At 41.0% G+C, this 14751-nt stretch overlaps 1 protein-coding gene across 1 annotated transcript in view; it reads left to right on the top strand.

Annotated features, from left to right (window-relative positions):
* The window catches only part of obscnb (obscurin, cytoskeletal calmodulin and titin-interacting RhoGEF b), a 64454-nt gene that overhangs the window by 23032 nt on the left and 26671 nt on the right, over positions 1–14751 (top strand). The window contains 13 exon segments of the mRNA XM_030752564.1: positions 54–320; positions 413–682; positions 759–1028; positions 1218–1484; positions 3757–4023; positions 4166–4432; positions 4571–4837; positions 4991–5257; positions 6422–6688; positions 7853–8119; positions 8285–8551; positions 10334–10399; positions 11262–11357. Coding sequence (XP_030608424.1) covers positions 54–320; positions 413–682; positions 759–1028; positions 1218–1484; positions 3757–4023; positions 4166–4432; positions 4571–4837; positions 4991–5257; positions 6422–6688; positions 7853–8119; positions 8285–8551; positions 10334–10399; positions 11262–11357 — 3105 coding nt within the window.

Consider the following 14751-nt stretch of genomic DNA (forward strand, 5'->3'; position numbering starts at 1 on the left):
CACAAATGAAGCTTTTATATATCCCTCAGTCATTTTTTGCTTTCTACCTGCAGAGAAGCGCGCTGTGTTCCTTAAGTCACTGGATGATGTTATTGGAGAAGAGAAAGGCATGATCACTCTGGCATGTGAGGCATCCAAGCCAAGAGTTTCCCCCATATGGAAAAAAGAGGGAAAAGTCTTAAAAGCTGGGCCAAAATATGAGTTCCTTCACACAGGCAAGTCTTTGGGACTGATCATCAAGGATGTCACCAGAGAAGATGCTGGAGAGTACAGTTGTGACCTTGGCACTGAGGTATCTAAGGCAAAGGTTACTGTCAGAGGTATGTATTTCTCTTTAATTTTGTATATTTATTTTTACACACTGCTTTTCATATATACAGTTAAATGATACATATTATGGTTTCTATCATAGAAATTGGTATTGGAATTACTAAATACCTGAAATCAGTTGAAGTGAATGAGGGAGAGGCATGCAGCTTTGAGTGCATCCTGTCTCGTGAGAGCACAGATGAGTCCTCCTGGACTGTTAATGGCCAAGCTGTTACAAACAGAGGCCGTTTCAGCATTTCCGCTAAAGGACGCAAATACATACTCACTATTAAAGACGTTACCCCTGCTGATGCTGGTGAGGTAGTCTTCAATATCAAAGACTTGAGCTCCAAAGCAACATTAACAGTTGAAGGTAAGCTTGATATCTTTAATCAGCTCTGATAAAGAGTAAATTGGTAAAATTAACATTTTATCCTCTTATGTCGCAGGAAAAGCTTCATCTGTATCAAAAGGACTGCAGAATATTTGTGCTGTTCAAGGGGAAGATGCCGTATTTACTTGTGAGGTGATACAGGCTAGTTCCACTGTAAAGTGGGCCAAGGATGGCAAAGTAATCAAAAAGAGCCAGAAATTTGAGATCAGCCAGCAGGATAAAGTCATGAAACTGACCATCCATAATGTGTCTGCTCAAGACTCTGGAGAGTACAGTTGTGAAGTTATTGGAGGTGCAACCACCAGAGCCAAGCTAGAAATCAAGGGTAAGACTAGAAGATTGAAAAATAGTTTTGTTCTAATTTCACTTTTCATCTTTGATGGAAGAGCCTTACTTATGACTTCAACATCTTAAAAAAATGATATCTTTACTAGATATGGAATATATTCTGGGATAGTGCTGCACTGTTTCATGCTGTGCTTAAAATTGTAACAGTGAAGTTTTCTTTTTACAGAACCAATCCATAAATTCACTAAAGCGCTAAAGGACAGTGAAGCAGATGAGAAGAGCTCTGTAACGCTGCAGTGTGAGACGGCACAAATCCCATCCACGGTAGTATGGCTTAAAGGCCACGCAGAGCTCAAACCTGGAGGTCGATATGCGATGTCTCAGAAAGATGGTGTCTTAACTCTCACCATCAAACAGCTGGAGGAGAAAGATACTGATATCTACACTTGTGACGTGGGCACTGCCAAGAGCATGGCCAAGGTGACCGTTAAAGGTGAGATCTTAAGCGTGTATGAAGGTAAGACAACATTTTGTTCTTACTTTCATCTTGCTGCACTGCAGAAAGGTTTGAGCTGGGATTTTTATTTATTTTTTTTTTATCTTGGTCTTATTATTTTTATAAATTCGGCATAAAAGTCACAATGTTGCATGTATGTTCTCATAAGATATGGAAGATTATAATTGCTAGTGGCTACATTGTGTGTGTGTGTGTGTGTGTGTGTGTGGAAATAATAAGGCAGCTGAGAATACCTTTTATTATTTTGGTGACACAATTTTTTTTTTCTGTTTAAAAGAAGAAAATTTGGAAACTTTTTAGTTTGTAAGTAACTAAGGATGGATCCCCTCAAGTCTCAGATTTGTAAGACTGAATATTTTTTAACAATTAAATTAATAAACCTAGCACATAAAGTAAGGAAATTCTTTGGTTGATTAATTCTTTGTTGTGACAATGCTTCTTGGAAATAAATCTTATATATTTATATATATGTATGTTGGTTACGCCCATGAAAAACTTGCCAAATCTTCTCTGCCAATGGCAAACAGCTTATTCTGTTGTTGGCTGTTGTTTTGAGCTTATGGTACCCCAGGTCCTGAAAATTAGGTACTTGATTGGTACCTGAACATGTGCAGGAACATTATGTTCAGCGATGAGTCCAGATTTGGCCTATGGCGGTTGGATCGTAGGGTCAAAGTGTGGAGAAGATGCAGAGACTGCTATGCTGACTGCTGCACCAATACAGTAACAGCTTTTGGTGGAGGCAGTGTGAGGGTGTTGGGCAGTAGCTCCCTCTCTGAAAAAAAAAGGCTTGTCTTCATTGGAGGCAATCTCAGATATTGAGATGAAATTCTGCAAACAGTCTGGGACCAAACTCTATCCTCCAAGATGATAATGCTCGCCCCCACAAAATGGGTTTTATCAGAGACTACCTCCAGAATTTTGGACTGGAAAGGATGGAATGACCTGCTTGCAGTCCTGACCTCAACCCCATTGAATACTTGTGGGATCAGCTTGGGCGTGCTGTTGTGCCAGAATGACCAACACAACCACACTGACTGACTTGCTGGTTGAAGAATGGGATGCCATCCTTCACCAGTGTGTGTCCAAGCTGGTGACTAGCTTAAGGAGAAGGTGCCGGGCTGTTGTGGCTGTGTATGGTTTTTCCACATGCTAACTGTTTGTTAAATGAATAAATTGTTAAATTGCCAATATGTCTTGTTTCTTCAGACTTCAATCATCCAATCCAATAAATGACACCAAACCAGAGTCAATAGCAGAATAAGCTGTTTGGCATTGGCAGAGAAGATTTGGCAAGTTTTTCATGGGTGCAACAGACATACTCAACTCTGCTGCTCAACCCACAAATGCATTTTCCTTATAAATGTGGCACCATTTAAGTTGAAATAAACAGGCTTTCTAACAGTATAAGATTTATTGCCAAGAAGCATTGTTACAACAAAGAAATTGTTGACCAAACACAAATTTCCTTACTTTTTGTACTAAGTTTTTCATTTGCCTGTTTGAGTTTGCTGTTTAGTACTTTCATGTTCATATTGCTTATTGTATGGTTTGGATTTGGTTTAAAGACTGTGCCTGTAGTAGAAACAAAACAAAACAAAGGATGTTTAGTATTTTGGAGATACTTTCTTACTATGTCAGTATTACTAGAGCATACTCATCTGTAGTCAAGTCTCCTCAAGGCTCTAGCGCAGGAAGCCCACTCTGGGGCTATTTGATGTTTCTAGAGTGGACTCAGACAGTCATTCAGGAGGAGTTACAGGAGAGAAGAGCACATATGCATCATTTGGTGCCAAACCAAGTGATACTATCTAACGTATGAGCAAACTTTTCAGTTTTCAGTCCTTTGCATTATTTAGGCTACTGCAAGATGTGCTTTTGCTTTTGTGTTAAGTGGCAATTATATCTTTGTCTAGTGTATGTGTGACTGGTATTGTCTATACATCCACAAACTATGAATGACATTCATTAGCATGTGTTGATGTGACCAGTGCCCAAAGATAATGTCTTGTTATACTTTTAATTTAAGAAATTATTAATTTGTTTTAGTGCAGTATAATTTAGATTTTGCTGATAGATTTAGTCCACTGTTCAAAATCAACTTCACTGTGGATGGTTCCAAAGACTAATGTTGGACAACTGGAACACCTCAAATCATCCGTCATCCTAGCTTCTCATTATTCATTCTATTTCATAACCCAACAAAACCCAAATGCTCTAGAATCAAGTCATTTTCATTTTATTTTAGCCCTGCCCACCAGTTTTATTGAGAAGCTCAAAAACCAGGAGAAAAAAGAAGGGGAGAGTGTGACACTTCGATGTGAGTTATCAAAACCTGCAGCCATTATTCAGTGGAAAAAAGACTCTGAAATTCTCAAACCTGGAGAGAAGTACAACATGGAGCAGGAAGAGGGCTCTTGTATACTTCAGATTATGAATTTGAAGCTAGAAGATAGCGGAGAGTATACTTGCATTTGTGGGAACCAGAAGACATCTGCTACCTTGAAAGTCAATGGTATGGATTCATCATGTCTTTTCCAGTACAGTTTTGGAAACATTTGTGTGCTAATTTTCAAACTTCTGTGGCCTTGTTAAAACTTTTCTTAAACTATTTATGTCACCAAACTTTAATGAGTAATGAAAACTTGCTTGTGCAGCATTGCCACCAACCTTTAAACAGAAGTTGGAGAGCCAGCAGGCTGAGGAGGGAGCTGACATTATTCTGCGCTGTGAGCTCTCTAAAGCTGGAGTCCCAGTAGAGTGGAAGAAGGGAACACAGGTCCTGAAGTCTGGAGAAAAGTATCAGATGAAGCAGAAGGCCTCTGTGAATGAACTTGTGATCAACAAGGTGGTGCCTGAAGACAGTGGAGACTACAGCTGTGTGTGTGGAGACCAGAAGACCACAGCCAGCCTCAAGATCAAGGGTAGGAGGAGGATTTTCACAGTTAGTAATGGGGCATTTTTAAGTTTGCATGTCATGGCAGATTGCTGTTTCTCAGAATTTGTTTTTAGATTTTATGGTTTACACTGGCCTTGTTTTTAATCCACTAAAACATGCTCAGCCCAACCAGTGACCTTCAAACTGAAGTTGGAGAGCCTGGAGGCTGAGGAGGGAGGGAGTGTTACTTTGCACTGTGAGCTCTCTAAAGCTGAAGTCCTAGTAGAGTGGAAGAAGGGAACACAGGTCCTGAAGTCTGGAGAAAAGTATCAGATGAAGCAGAAGGCCTCTGTGAATGAACTTGTGATCAACAAGGTGGTGCCTGAAGACAGTGGAGACTACAGCTGTTTATGTGGAGACCAGAAGACCACAGCTAGTCTAAATATAAAGGGTAGGAAGAGCATTTCTGCACAGTTACTCCATATAGTTTGTTTATGTCAGTATGCCGTGATTGAATGCAGTTTCTCAGTATGTTTTATATATGTGTTTTTGTATCTTGTGGTGTGGCCCGTCACTGTTTACTAATGAACTAAAAATGGCTCAGCCCAACCAGTGACCTTCATACAGAAGTTGGAGCGCCAGCAGGCTGAGGAGGGAGCTGACATTATTCTGCGCTGTGAGCTCTCTAAAGCTGAAGTCCCAGTAGAGTGGAAGAAGGGAACACAGGTCCTGAAGTCTGGAGAAAAATATCAGATGAAGCAGAAGACCTCTGTGAATGAACTTGTGATCAACAAGGTGGTGCCTGAAGACAGTGGAGACTACAGCTGTGTGTGTGGAGACCAGAAGACCACAACTAGTCTAAATATAAAGGGTAGGAAGAGCATTTTTGCAGTTGGCTGGCATAGTGGATTTAAGTTTGTATGTTACTGTTTGTATGTTACCGTATAGCCGGTAATAAGTCGGACTCGTTTCCTGTGGGTGTTGTACTCCGTCAGGGCTGCCCTTTGTCACCGATTCTGTTCATAATTTTTATGGACAGAATTTCTAGGCATAGCCAGGTGGCCTCAGAGTCTCATCTCTGCTTTTTGCGGATGATGCGGTCCTGTTGGCTTCATCGTGTGGTGGCCTCCAGCTTGCAGTGGATCGGTTCGCAGCCGAGTGTGAAGCGGCTGGCGTGAGAATCAGCATGAGAATCATGAGAATCAGCACCTCTAAGTCTAAGGCCATGGTCCTCAGCCGGAAAATGGTGGAGTGCCCTCTCCGGCTCAGGGACGAGTTCCTGCCCCAAGTGGAGGAGTTCAAGTATCTCGGGGTCTTTTTCACGAGTGACGGGAGAAGGGAGTGGGAGATCGACAGACGGATCGGGGCAGCTTCTGCAGTGATGCGGACGCTGCACCGGTCTGTCGTGGTGAAGAGGGAGCTTAGTGTAAAAGCGAAGCTGTCGATTTACTGGTCAATCTATGTTCCTACCCTCATCTATGGTCACGAGCTTTGGGTAGTGACCGAAAGAATAAGATTGCGAATACAAGCGGCAGAAATGAGTTTCCTTCGAAGGGTGGCTGGCCTCTCCTTTAGAGATAAGGTGAGGAGTGCGGCCATCTGGGAGGGGCTCAGAGTAGAGCTGCTGCTCCTCCACACTGAAAGGAGCCAGTTGAGGTGGCTCGGGGATCTGATTAGGATGCCTCCTGACGGCTCTTGGGTGAGGTGTTCCGGGCATGTCCCACCGGAAGGAGGCCCTGTGGTAGACCCAGGACACGCTGGAGAGATTATATCTCTCAGCTGGGCTGGGAACGCTTTGGGGTCCCTCCTGATGAGCTGGAGGAGGTGGCTGGGGAGAGGGAAGCCTGGGCTTCTCTGCTTAGGCTCCTGCCCCCGCGACCTGGCCCACGGATAAGCGGAAGAGAATGGATGGATGGATGGATGTTACTGGGGATTCTTGTTTCTCAGTATTTGTTATTTTATATTTTTGTTATCTGTTATTTATGTTTTATGTAATGGCCTCCCACTGGTTACTAACCCACTAATAATCGCTCAGCCCAACCAGTGACCTTCAAACAGAAGTTGGAGAGCCAGCAGGCTGAGGAGGGAGCTGACATTATTCTGCGCTGTGAGCTCTCTAAAGCTGAAGTCCCAGTAGAGTGGAAGAAGGGAACACAGGTCCTGAAGTCTGGAGAAAAATATCAGATGAAGCAGAAGACCTCTGTGAATGAACTTGTGATCAACAAGGTGGTGCCTGAAGACAGTGGAGACTACAGCTGTGTGTGTGGAGACCAGAAGACCACAACTAGTCTAAATATAAAGGGTAGGAAGAGCATTTTTGCAGTTGGCTGGCATAGTGGATTTAAGTTTGTATGTTACTGTTTGTATGTTACCGTATAGCCGGTAATAAGTCGGACTCGTTTCCTGTGGGTGTTGTACTCCGTCAGGGCTGCCCTTTGTCACCGATTCTGTTCATAATTTTTATGGACAGAATTTCTAGGCATAGCCAGGTGGCCTCAGAGTCTCATCTCTGCTTTTTGCGGATGATGCGGTCCTGTTGGCTTCATCGTGTGGTGGCCTCCAGCTTGCAGTGGATCGGTTCGCAGCCGAGTGTGAAGCGGCTGGCGTGAGAATCAGCATGAGAATCATGAGAATCAGCACCTCTAAGTCTAAGGCCATGGTCCTCAGCCGGAAAATGGTGGAGTGCCCTCTCCGGCTCAGGGACGAGTTCCTGCCCCAAGTGGAGGAGTTCAAGTATCTCGGGGTCTTTTTCACGAGTGACGGGAGAAGGGAGTGGGAGATCGACAGACGGATCGGGGCAGCTTCTGCAGTGATGCGGACGCTGCACCGGTCTGTCGTGGTGAAGAGGGAGCTTAGTGTAAAAGCGAAGCTGTCGATTTACTGGTCGATCTACGTTCCTACCCTCACCTATGGTCACGAGCTTTGGGTAGTGACCGAAAGAATAAGATTGCGAATACAAGCGGCAGAAATGAGTTTCCTTCGAAGGGTGGCTGGCCTCTCCCTTAGAGATAAGGTGAGGAGTGCGGCCATCCGGGAGGGGCTCAGAGTAGAGCCGCTGCTCCTCCACACTGAAAGGAGCCAGTTGAGGTGGCTCGGGGATCTGATTAGGATGCCTCCTGACGGCTCTTGGGTGAGGTGTTCCGGGCATGTCCCACCGGGAGGAGGCCCTGTGGTAGACCCAGGAAACGCTGGGGAGATTATATCTCTCAGCTGGGCTGGGAACGCTTTGGGGTCCCTCCTGATGAGCTGGAGGAGGTGGCTGGGGAGAGGGAAGCCTGGGCTTCTCTGCTTAGGCTCCTGCCCCCGCGACCTGGCCCACGGATAAGCGGAAGAGAATGGATGGATGGATGGATGTTACTGGGGATTCTTGTTTCTCAGTATTTGTTATTTTATATTTTTGTTATCTGTTATTTATGTTTTATGTAATGGCCTCCCACTGGTTACTAACCCACTAATAATCGCTCAGCCCAACCAGTGACCTTCAAACAGAAGTTGGAGAGCCAGCAGGCTGAGGAGGGAGCTGACATTATTCTACGCTGTGAGCTCTCTAAAGCTGGAGTCCCAGTAGAGTGGAAGAAGGGAACACAGGTCCTGAAGTCTGGAGAAAAGTATCAGATAAAGCAGAAGACCTCTGTGAATGAACTTGTAATCAACAAAGTGGTGCCGGAGGACAGTGGAGACTACAGCTGCGTGTGTGGAGACCAGAAGACCACAGCCAGCCTTAGTGTAAAGGGTAGGAGGAGGATTTTCACAGTTAGTCGGTAGACTGTTTTTAAGTTTGTATGTCAGTGCAGATCACTGTTCCTAGGAATTTGTTACTTTGTATTTTTTTTTGTATGTATTTTTATGTTTTATGGATTATACTGGCACAGTTTCTAATCCACTAAAACATGCTCAGCTCAACCAGTGACCTTCAAAAAGAAGTTGGAGAGCCTGGAGGCTGAGGAGGGAGGGAGTGTTACTTTGCACTGTGAGCTCTCTAAAGCTGGAGTCCCAGTAGAGTGGAAGAAGGGAACACAGGTCCTGAAGTCTGGAGAAAAGTACCAAATGAAGCAGAAGGTCGCTGTGAATGAACTTGTGATCAACAAGGTGGTGCCTGAAGACAGTGGAGACTACAGCTGTGTGTGTGGAGACCAGAAGACCTCAGCTACTCTTAACATTAAGGGTAGGAGGAGATTTATTGTTTTTTTTCTGTTTGTATTTTTTTTAATTGCAAGCGGTCAGTGCTTGTCTTTGTGTTCTATGTTTTATACCATTCTTGTCAAACAATAAATCAATAAAATTATAGGTTATGTTGTGGCATGCCACTTACTATTAATAAACTAATTCATGCTCAGCCCAACCAGTGACCTTCAAACAGAAGTTGGAGAGCCAGCAGGCTGAGGAGGGAGCTGACATTATTCTGCGCTGTGAGCTCTCTAAAGCTGGAGTGCCAGTAGAGTGGAAGAAGGGAACACAGGTCCTGAAGTCTGGAGAAAAGTATCAAATGAAGCAGAAGACCTCTGTGAATGAACTTGTGATCAACAAGGTGGTGCCTGAAGACAGTGGAGACTACAGCTGTGTGTGTGGAGACCAGAAGACCACAGCCAGTCTAAATATAAAGGGTAGGATGAAATTTTTCAAAAAGCTAGTTGTTGTCTTTTTACTGTATAGAAAAGCTTTGTATATACACATATTTAGACATATTTATTGTACCGTCTGTATTTGATCATGATTGCAAACTGTCAGTGTTTGTCTTTTGTGTTTTCTTTTTGCTTATTTTACTTAAATAATCTGATTTCAATATTTTATGTCATGGCATGCCACTGACTGTTAATCAACTAATAATCACTCAGCCCTACCAGTGACCTTCATACAGAAGTTGGAGCGCCAGCAGGCTGAGGAGGGAGCTGACATTATTCTGCGCTGTGAGCTCTCTAAAGCTGGAGTCCCAGTAGAGTGGAAGAAGGGAACACAGATCCTGAAGTCTGGAGAAAAGTATCAGATGAAGCAGAAGGTCGCTGTGAATGAACTTGTGATCAACAAGGTGGTGCCTGAAGACAGTGGAGACTACAGCTGTGTGTGTGGAGACCAGAAGACCACAGCCAGCCTCAAGATCAAGGGTAGGATTTGTGATTTAATTCTGCTATGGTATATAAATATTTTCTTTGTAATATAGAAATATTTCTCACTTTTTGTTTAGACTATACCTTTTTTGTCACTACAGCTGTTGTGTGTTCACATTCAACTGCAGACATAACAACTATATTTAATAGATTAAACTGAATGATTTTTTCTGGTTTTGTCTGGATTGAAGTGCTTGTATTGTGGAAATTTCTCTGAGTATTTATTTTTTACTTGTTTTGTTTCTGTTTGTTGGGCAATGAAATGTCATTCTTGTGGGTGTTACATCGTCCTTCACATCAGCAGGATGAAACCGGTCTTTCCTTGAATTGCTTTTCTGCAGCGTGCTCTGCGTTTTTTTACGGTTTGACTTTTCTTGAGAAGATTTTGCCTCACTGTCTAGACTTTTCCTTACGGAGCATTTGAGATTATAAAGCAAAAGGTCTTTTTTTTCACTTCACATTTTTTAGCCAGTCTTGTTTGTTGCTTTGTATTATTGGAGGGTCTTTACCTTACAGTTTAAAGCACCTTGAAGCGACTGTTGTTAGGATTTGGTGCTATATAAATAAAATTGAATTGAATTGCTGCTTTTTTTTATGTATTTTGGTAGTTTTCATTGGTGGCAGTCTCAGCACTGGACCTTTAATTTCTCTTGGTCTGTAAACTTCTCTTGTCTACAAGTCAACTGATCCTCATTATTGTTGTATTGCAGTCACTGGTTCCATTTTATTTTACCAGAAACTCCATTTTGAACTGTTTTGTCAGATGATATTTAGTTTTGAGTTGATATTGGTGAGGTAAATGACGATGTACAGCAATCTGAATTAAAATTATTTCCTCTCAGCTGTGAAGCTGACAGCTCCTCCTTCAGCTGCTACAGAATCTAAGAGGCAGGAGGCCAAAGGAAAAGGTATGAAGGGATGATGGTGATGTAATAGTAATAATTGTCTCTTATTTCTAACTTTATACTTATCTGTGTTGCCATGTGGAATCCTCTTTTAAATTGTGGTCTATAAAATGCATGATATATTTGTCAGTATGCTATTTTCTGTATTTTTGATGTGCCAAATATTCTTTCTGTTATACAATAGGGTATGCATGTATGTCTTTTTCCTTGATGCTGCAACATGTAATATTTCTATATCCATATCATATTTACATTTCAGCCAACATGCCTGAATCTCACTATGTAGCTGATAAAGACAAGCACAAGAGGCAAGAGATAAATGATATGGTAGAAGGTAATTTTCAATAGATTCTCACGTTGTTTGTTGGTTCAGCCTGTTTTCATCATGTCTTTGCACTGAATCAGTGTGTGCAATGCAACTCTTTGTTGAAAGGATTCATAAAGATATTCATGACTTTGGCTGTTCGGCTGCTGACCTTTGTTAGAGGGAGAAAGTTGTTGGGTCATGACTTGGCTTAAATTGCCTTGTTGCTTTCTGGCTTCATTTGTATTTGGCTTGCCTTAGCTTTCCTGTTGGACTGCTGAAAAGTGTTGTGATTTGCACTCACCGAGTAAATGTCTCGATCTACGTCATGTTTGTAGTGGTTTAAGGTGCTGTTGCAGAAAAACAGCAAAATTTTCAGCTTCAACATGTGGATTTGTGGTCACTGTATTATTTTGTTGCATGGGGACTGGCTTAGTATGAAGATATGAAGATGCCTTTGTTTCCAGTCATGTTTTTAGTCTTGATGAGACTTGAATTACATGTGCTGCTTTAGTATGGTAAATTCAAATTGTGGGCCCAATGTTGTGTCAATCATTTTAGCTGTGCCACTGCCAAATTCTGAGCAAACTCCTAAACAGCAGATTCTCAAACAGGAGATTCAGGGAGGTCCAAGAGAGCTTAAAGTGGGAATTGAAGGTAATTCAGTACATGCTGCATGGATTTTTTTTTTTTTTTTTTGGATACTCTGACATCTACCAGTGCAGAGTGAATGTCCAGGTTCAGGCTTGTAATATGTTGGGAGGGCTTCAGGGTCTCTTCATCTATATCTATTGTAAGGCAAATGACTAAAATACATAATGAAGCTGGCTTTTGTTTTCTTTTTGTGCTATGTTCTGTGCTAACCAGGAAATGTTTTGTTGCTCTATTTGTGGCACGTTGTTAGTGGTATTTTGTATTGTTTTTACATGTTGGATCACTGAGCTGATATCTGAGGCTTTTTTTTTTTTTGCTTGTAGCTGCTTCATGTTCTCTTACCTACCCTACTGTTGTTGCTTTCAGTTCAATTAACTTGTAAGCAGGTGATAGAAGAACATTTGTGTTTGTATCTATGTTTGGCTGGTTCTGGCTCTTGTATTTAAGTCATGTTACAACTCTGATTGTGAGGTTATTGTGTTTTAACCCAGCTGATAAGCCTGTTACTGGAACAGCTGACAGACCAGCTACCCAGAGACAGAGGACCAAACAACAGGGGGAAGGTGCGCAAGGATTTGATCTCTGTATTGACAGCAGGTTTCTTGCTCTATAGTTCACTTTACTCCCACATTACACTCAGTCTTTGTTTTGCTACATGCATGCGTTTTGTCTACTAGTTTTTGGCACATCTAATGATGCATTGAGACATGTTTGAGTGTAGCTTGTTTGTGTGACTGATTTAAAGTAGTTAAATTTATTTCCAAGGTTACGTTAATGCAAAAGCAAAGAACGTGATATTCTCTGAGGTTTTTAATTGAGCTTTGCAGAGGTGAGTAGTAGCAATTTTAATTTACGCTCTCTTTTTTTTTTAGGATTTTATGTAGCATACTTTTTAGGAGAAAAGATTTGTAGAACAATCAATGCTTTTACTCTTTCATGTTTTGACATATTCATCAATATCATCTTATGCTTTCATGTACATTCCACTAAGAGGGTGATTTGGTGTTCCCAGGGCTACCGGTGCTTTGTTATGCTATGACAGCCACTCCCCTCACGACTCTGTTCATAGCAGAATAATGAAGTACAGAGACCTGCAGAGCATTTGTGACCTCATTATTTCATGATTTAGTTCAGTTTCAGTTCAGTACAAGTTTGCCTATTGTGTTTATGATATTCTGTAACACATTTGATGCCATTTTAAACCCTAAACCCACATCACACTTCAAAACTGGATTTGGTGGGTTTCCATCAGTTCTGTGCTTGATAACGGGACCATAAAAGACATGGTCCATGCACATCCAGTTTACTGGTTTATATGCCTGAAAAAAATGTAGCATCAGAGACCACTAATAAAAATGTAATGATTGAACTTATTGGTTCCTATTACACTGTAATATTACTCACCTGGCAGAATGTTGAATATTTATTTAATGAAGTAATGGTAATTTGACATTTCATTACAATTCACTCATTCATGATGACCACTAATACCAATTTTCACTTGAGGAAGAATGTCTGTAATCAAACCTAATTACTTATGAAGTACTTAATTACATTATATTACATATGTTTTTTTTATTAGATACTTTCGTACACAAGTTATTATTTTGACTATTTTTACTTCCTCTTGAATACTGGGTTTTACAGCACAACAGTATTTCACTGAAGTTTTTGCTTACTTTAGTTTATTCAGTTAATCATGCCTTACAAATATATATATATATATATATATATATATATATATATATATATAAACACACACACACACACACACACACACACACACACATATGTATGTATATTGCACAGCATAAGAAACCAGGATTGCACAACAAAAGTGTAAACACTTATTTCCATTGTGGTCCCAGAAAACAATCGACAACAACAGAAAAAACTAACAAAACAAACAAAAAAACAGACTTACACAGTAACAAAAACTAAAATAAATAAAATTTACTCACCTCAGAGAATTCTAACACAATATGAAAGAGATTTTATCACATTAAATTATACTGAATATTTTCACCTCACCTTTCTCTGCTATGCAATTTTTTTTGTATCCCACGCGCTGCAGTTCAGTGTTTTGTTCACTGTGCTTCTTGTAGTTGTCATAGGGATTGTTGCAAAGTCTGTCTGTAATTAGGTTTATTTCAAATAATGGATGTCTGTACTGATTGCATAGCAGTCTCTGTCTCTTACTCTGGTACTAAGGTCTGTGAGACATACAGTATATTGTAAGCTTGTGGTCATGTGCTTGGGCCTGGCTCTGTGTATTGTCCTGTGCAATTAATTGAAAAGTTCAGCTTATATTTACAGTAATTATAATTACCTTAATTGTGATCCCATTGACTTGATGGAATATGGAAAACAAAGTTGAATAATACAGTCTTATAAGAGCTCTACTTTATCAAACGCTCCTTCCAATAATGCAGTGTTCATTGTTTTCATGTGGTGATGTTGGTTGCTATTTGATATGGCACTGCCAGTGCTATTTTAAGATACTGCATTTCCGAAGCATTGCATGAGTGTGTGTATTATTTTAAAAATGAAAGCTAGGAGCTTTTCCACTGTCAGTCACTGTCAGGGTTAGGAATCAAGTGTAGATGGTGCTGTGATGTCTTGGGCATTCTGGATGTAAAAATGTGCGCAGCATGTTGCTTTTGATTTGTTGCATCATTCAGTCTGTTGGTGAAGGTGATGTTCTAGTTAATGTAAGTTGAATTAAAGTCTACACTTGTGTATTTCTACAAATAAATACAATTACAGCAGAGACCTCAGCAGTGACCTTGCAAGTTGAAGTTCCAAAGCGAGACTCCCAAAGAAAGTGAAGGTATGTGCTGGTGGTGTGGAAGTGAATTCCAAGGAAGCTCTTGACTTTTAAAGTCTGTCTGAATGCAGTCTACAAATATAAAAGAGACAGAAAAAAGTCACATTTCAACTTTGTGGTTCCCGTCACCACCTTCCCAACTCCCAGCAGAGACAAAAAGGATGCAATGGGCGGCCTTCCAGCCATGAAAGACACTCAACCCTCTCACAATAGGCAACTGGGGGTATATGAATATTACAAAAACCTTTTACTTTGCAGCCTAGTTAGTTTTAATCAGAAGGAAAAACACCTCAAACTTTTAAAAGGACAAACATAATCCTTACCACACTTTACATCATAAACTATAACATTCAAGCATGAACAACGTGCTTGGATATATATTTCATATTTACTGATATTAAGCATTAAATAGAAATAACTTTACAGCTGGTGTTTTAGAAAAATTCAAAGAGCACCCTCGGGCTTGTTGGGCTTTGCCAAGTAACATGCTGCGATAGCACAGGTTAAATGTCCAGACATCATTGAGTATTTGGCTCATTTTTTTTTGTTGGCTGACAAGTTTGAAGTTGC

This window comes from Archocentrus centrarchus, chromosome 17, assembly GCF_007364275.1.
Source record: "Archocentrus centrarchus isolate MPI-CPG fArcCen1 chromosome 17, fArcCen1, whole genome shotgun sequence".
Classification (NCBI taxonomy): Eukaryota; Metazoa; Chordata; class Actinopteri; order Cichliformes; family Cichlidae; genus Archocentrus; species Archocentrus centrarchus.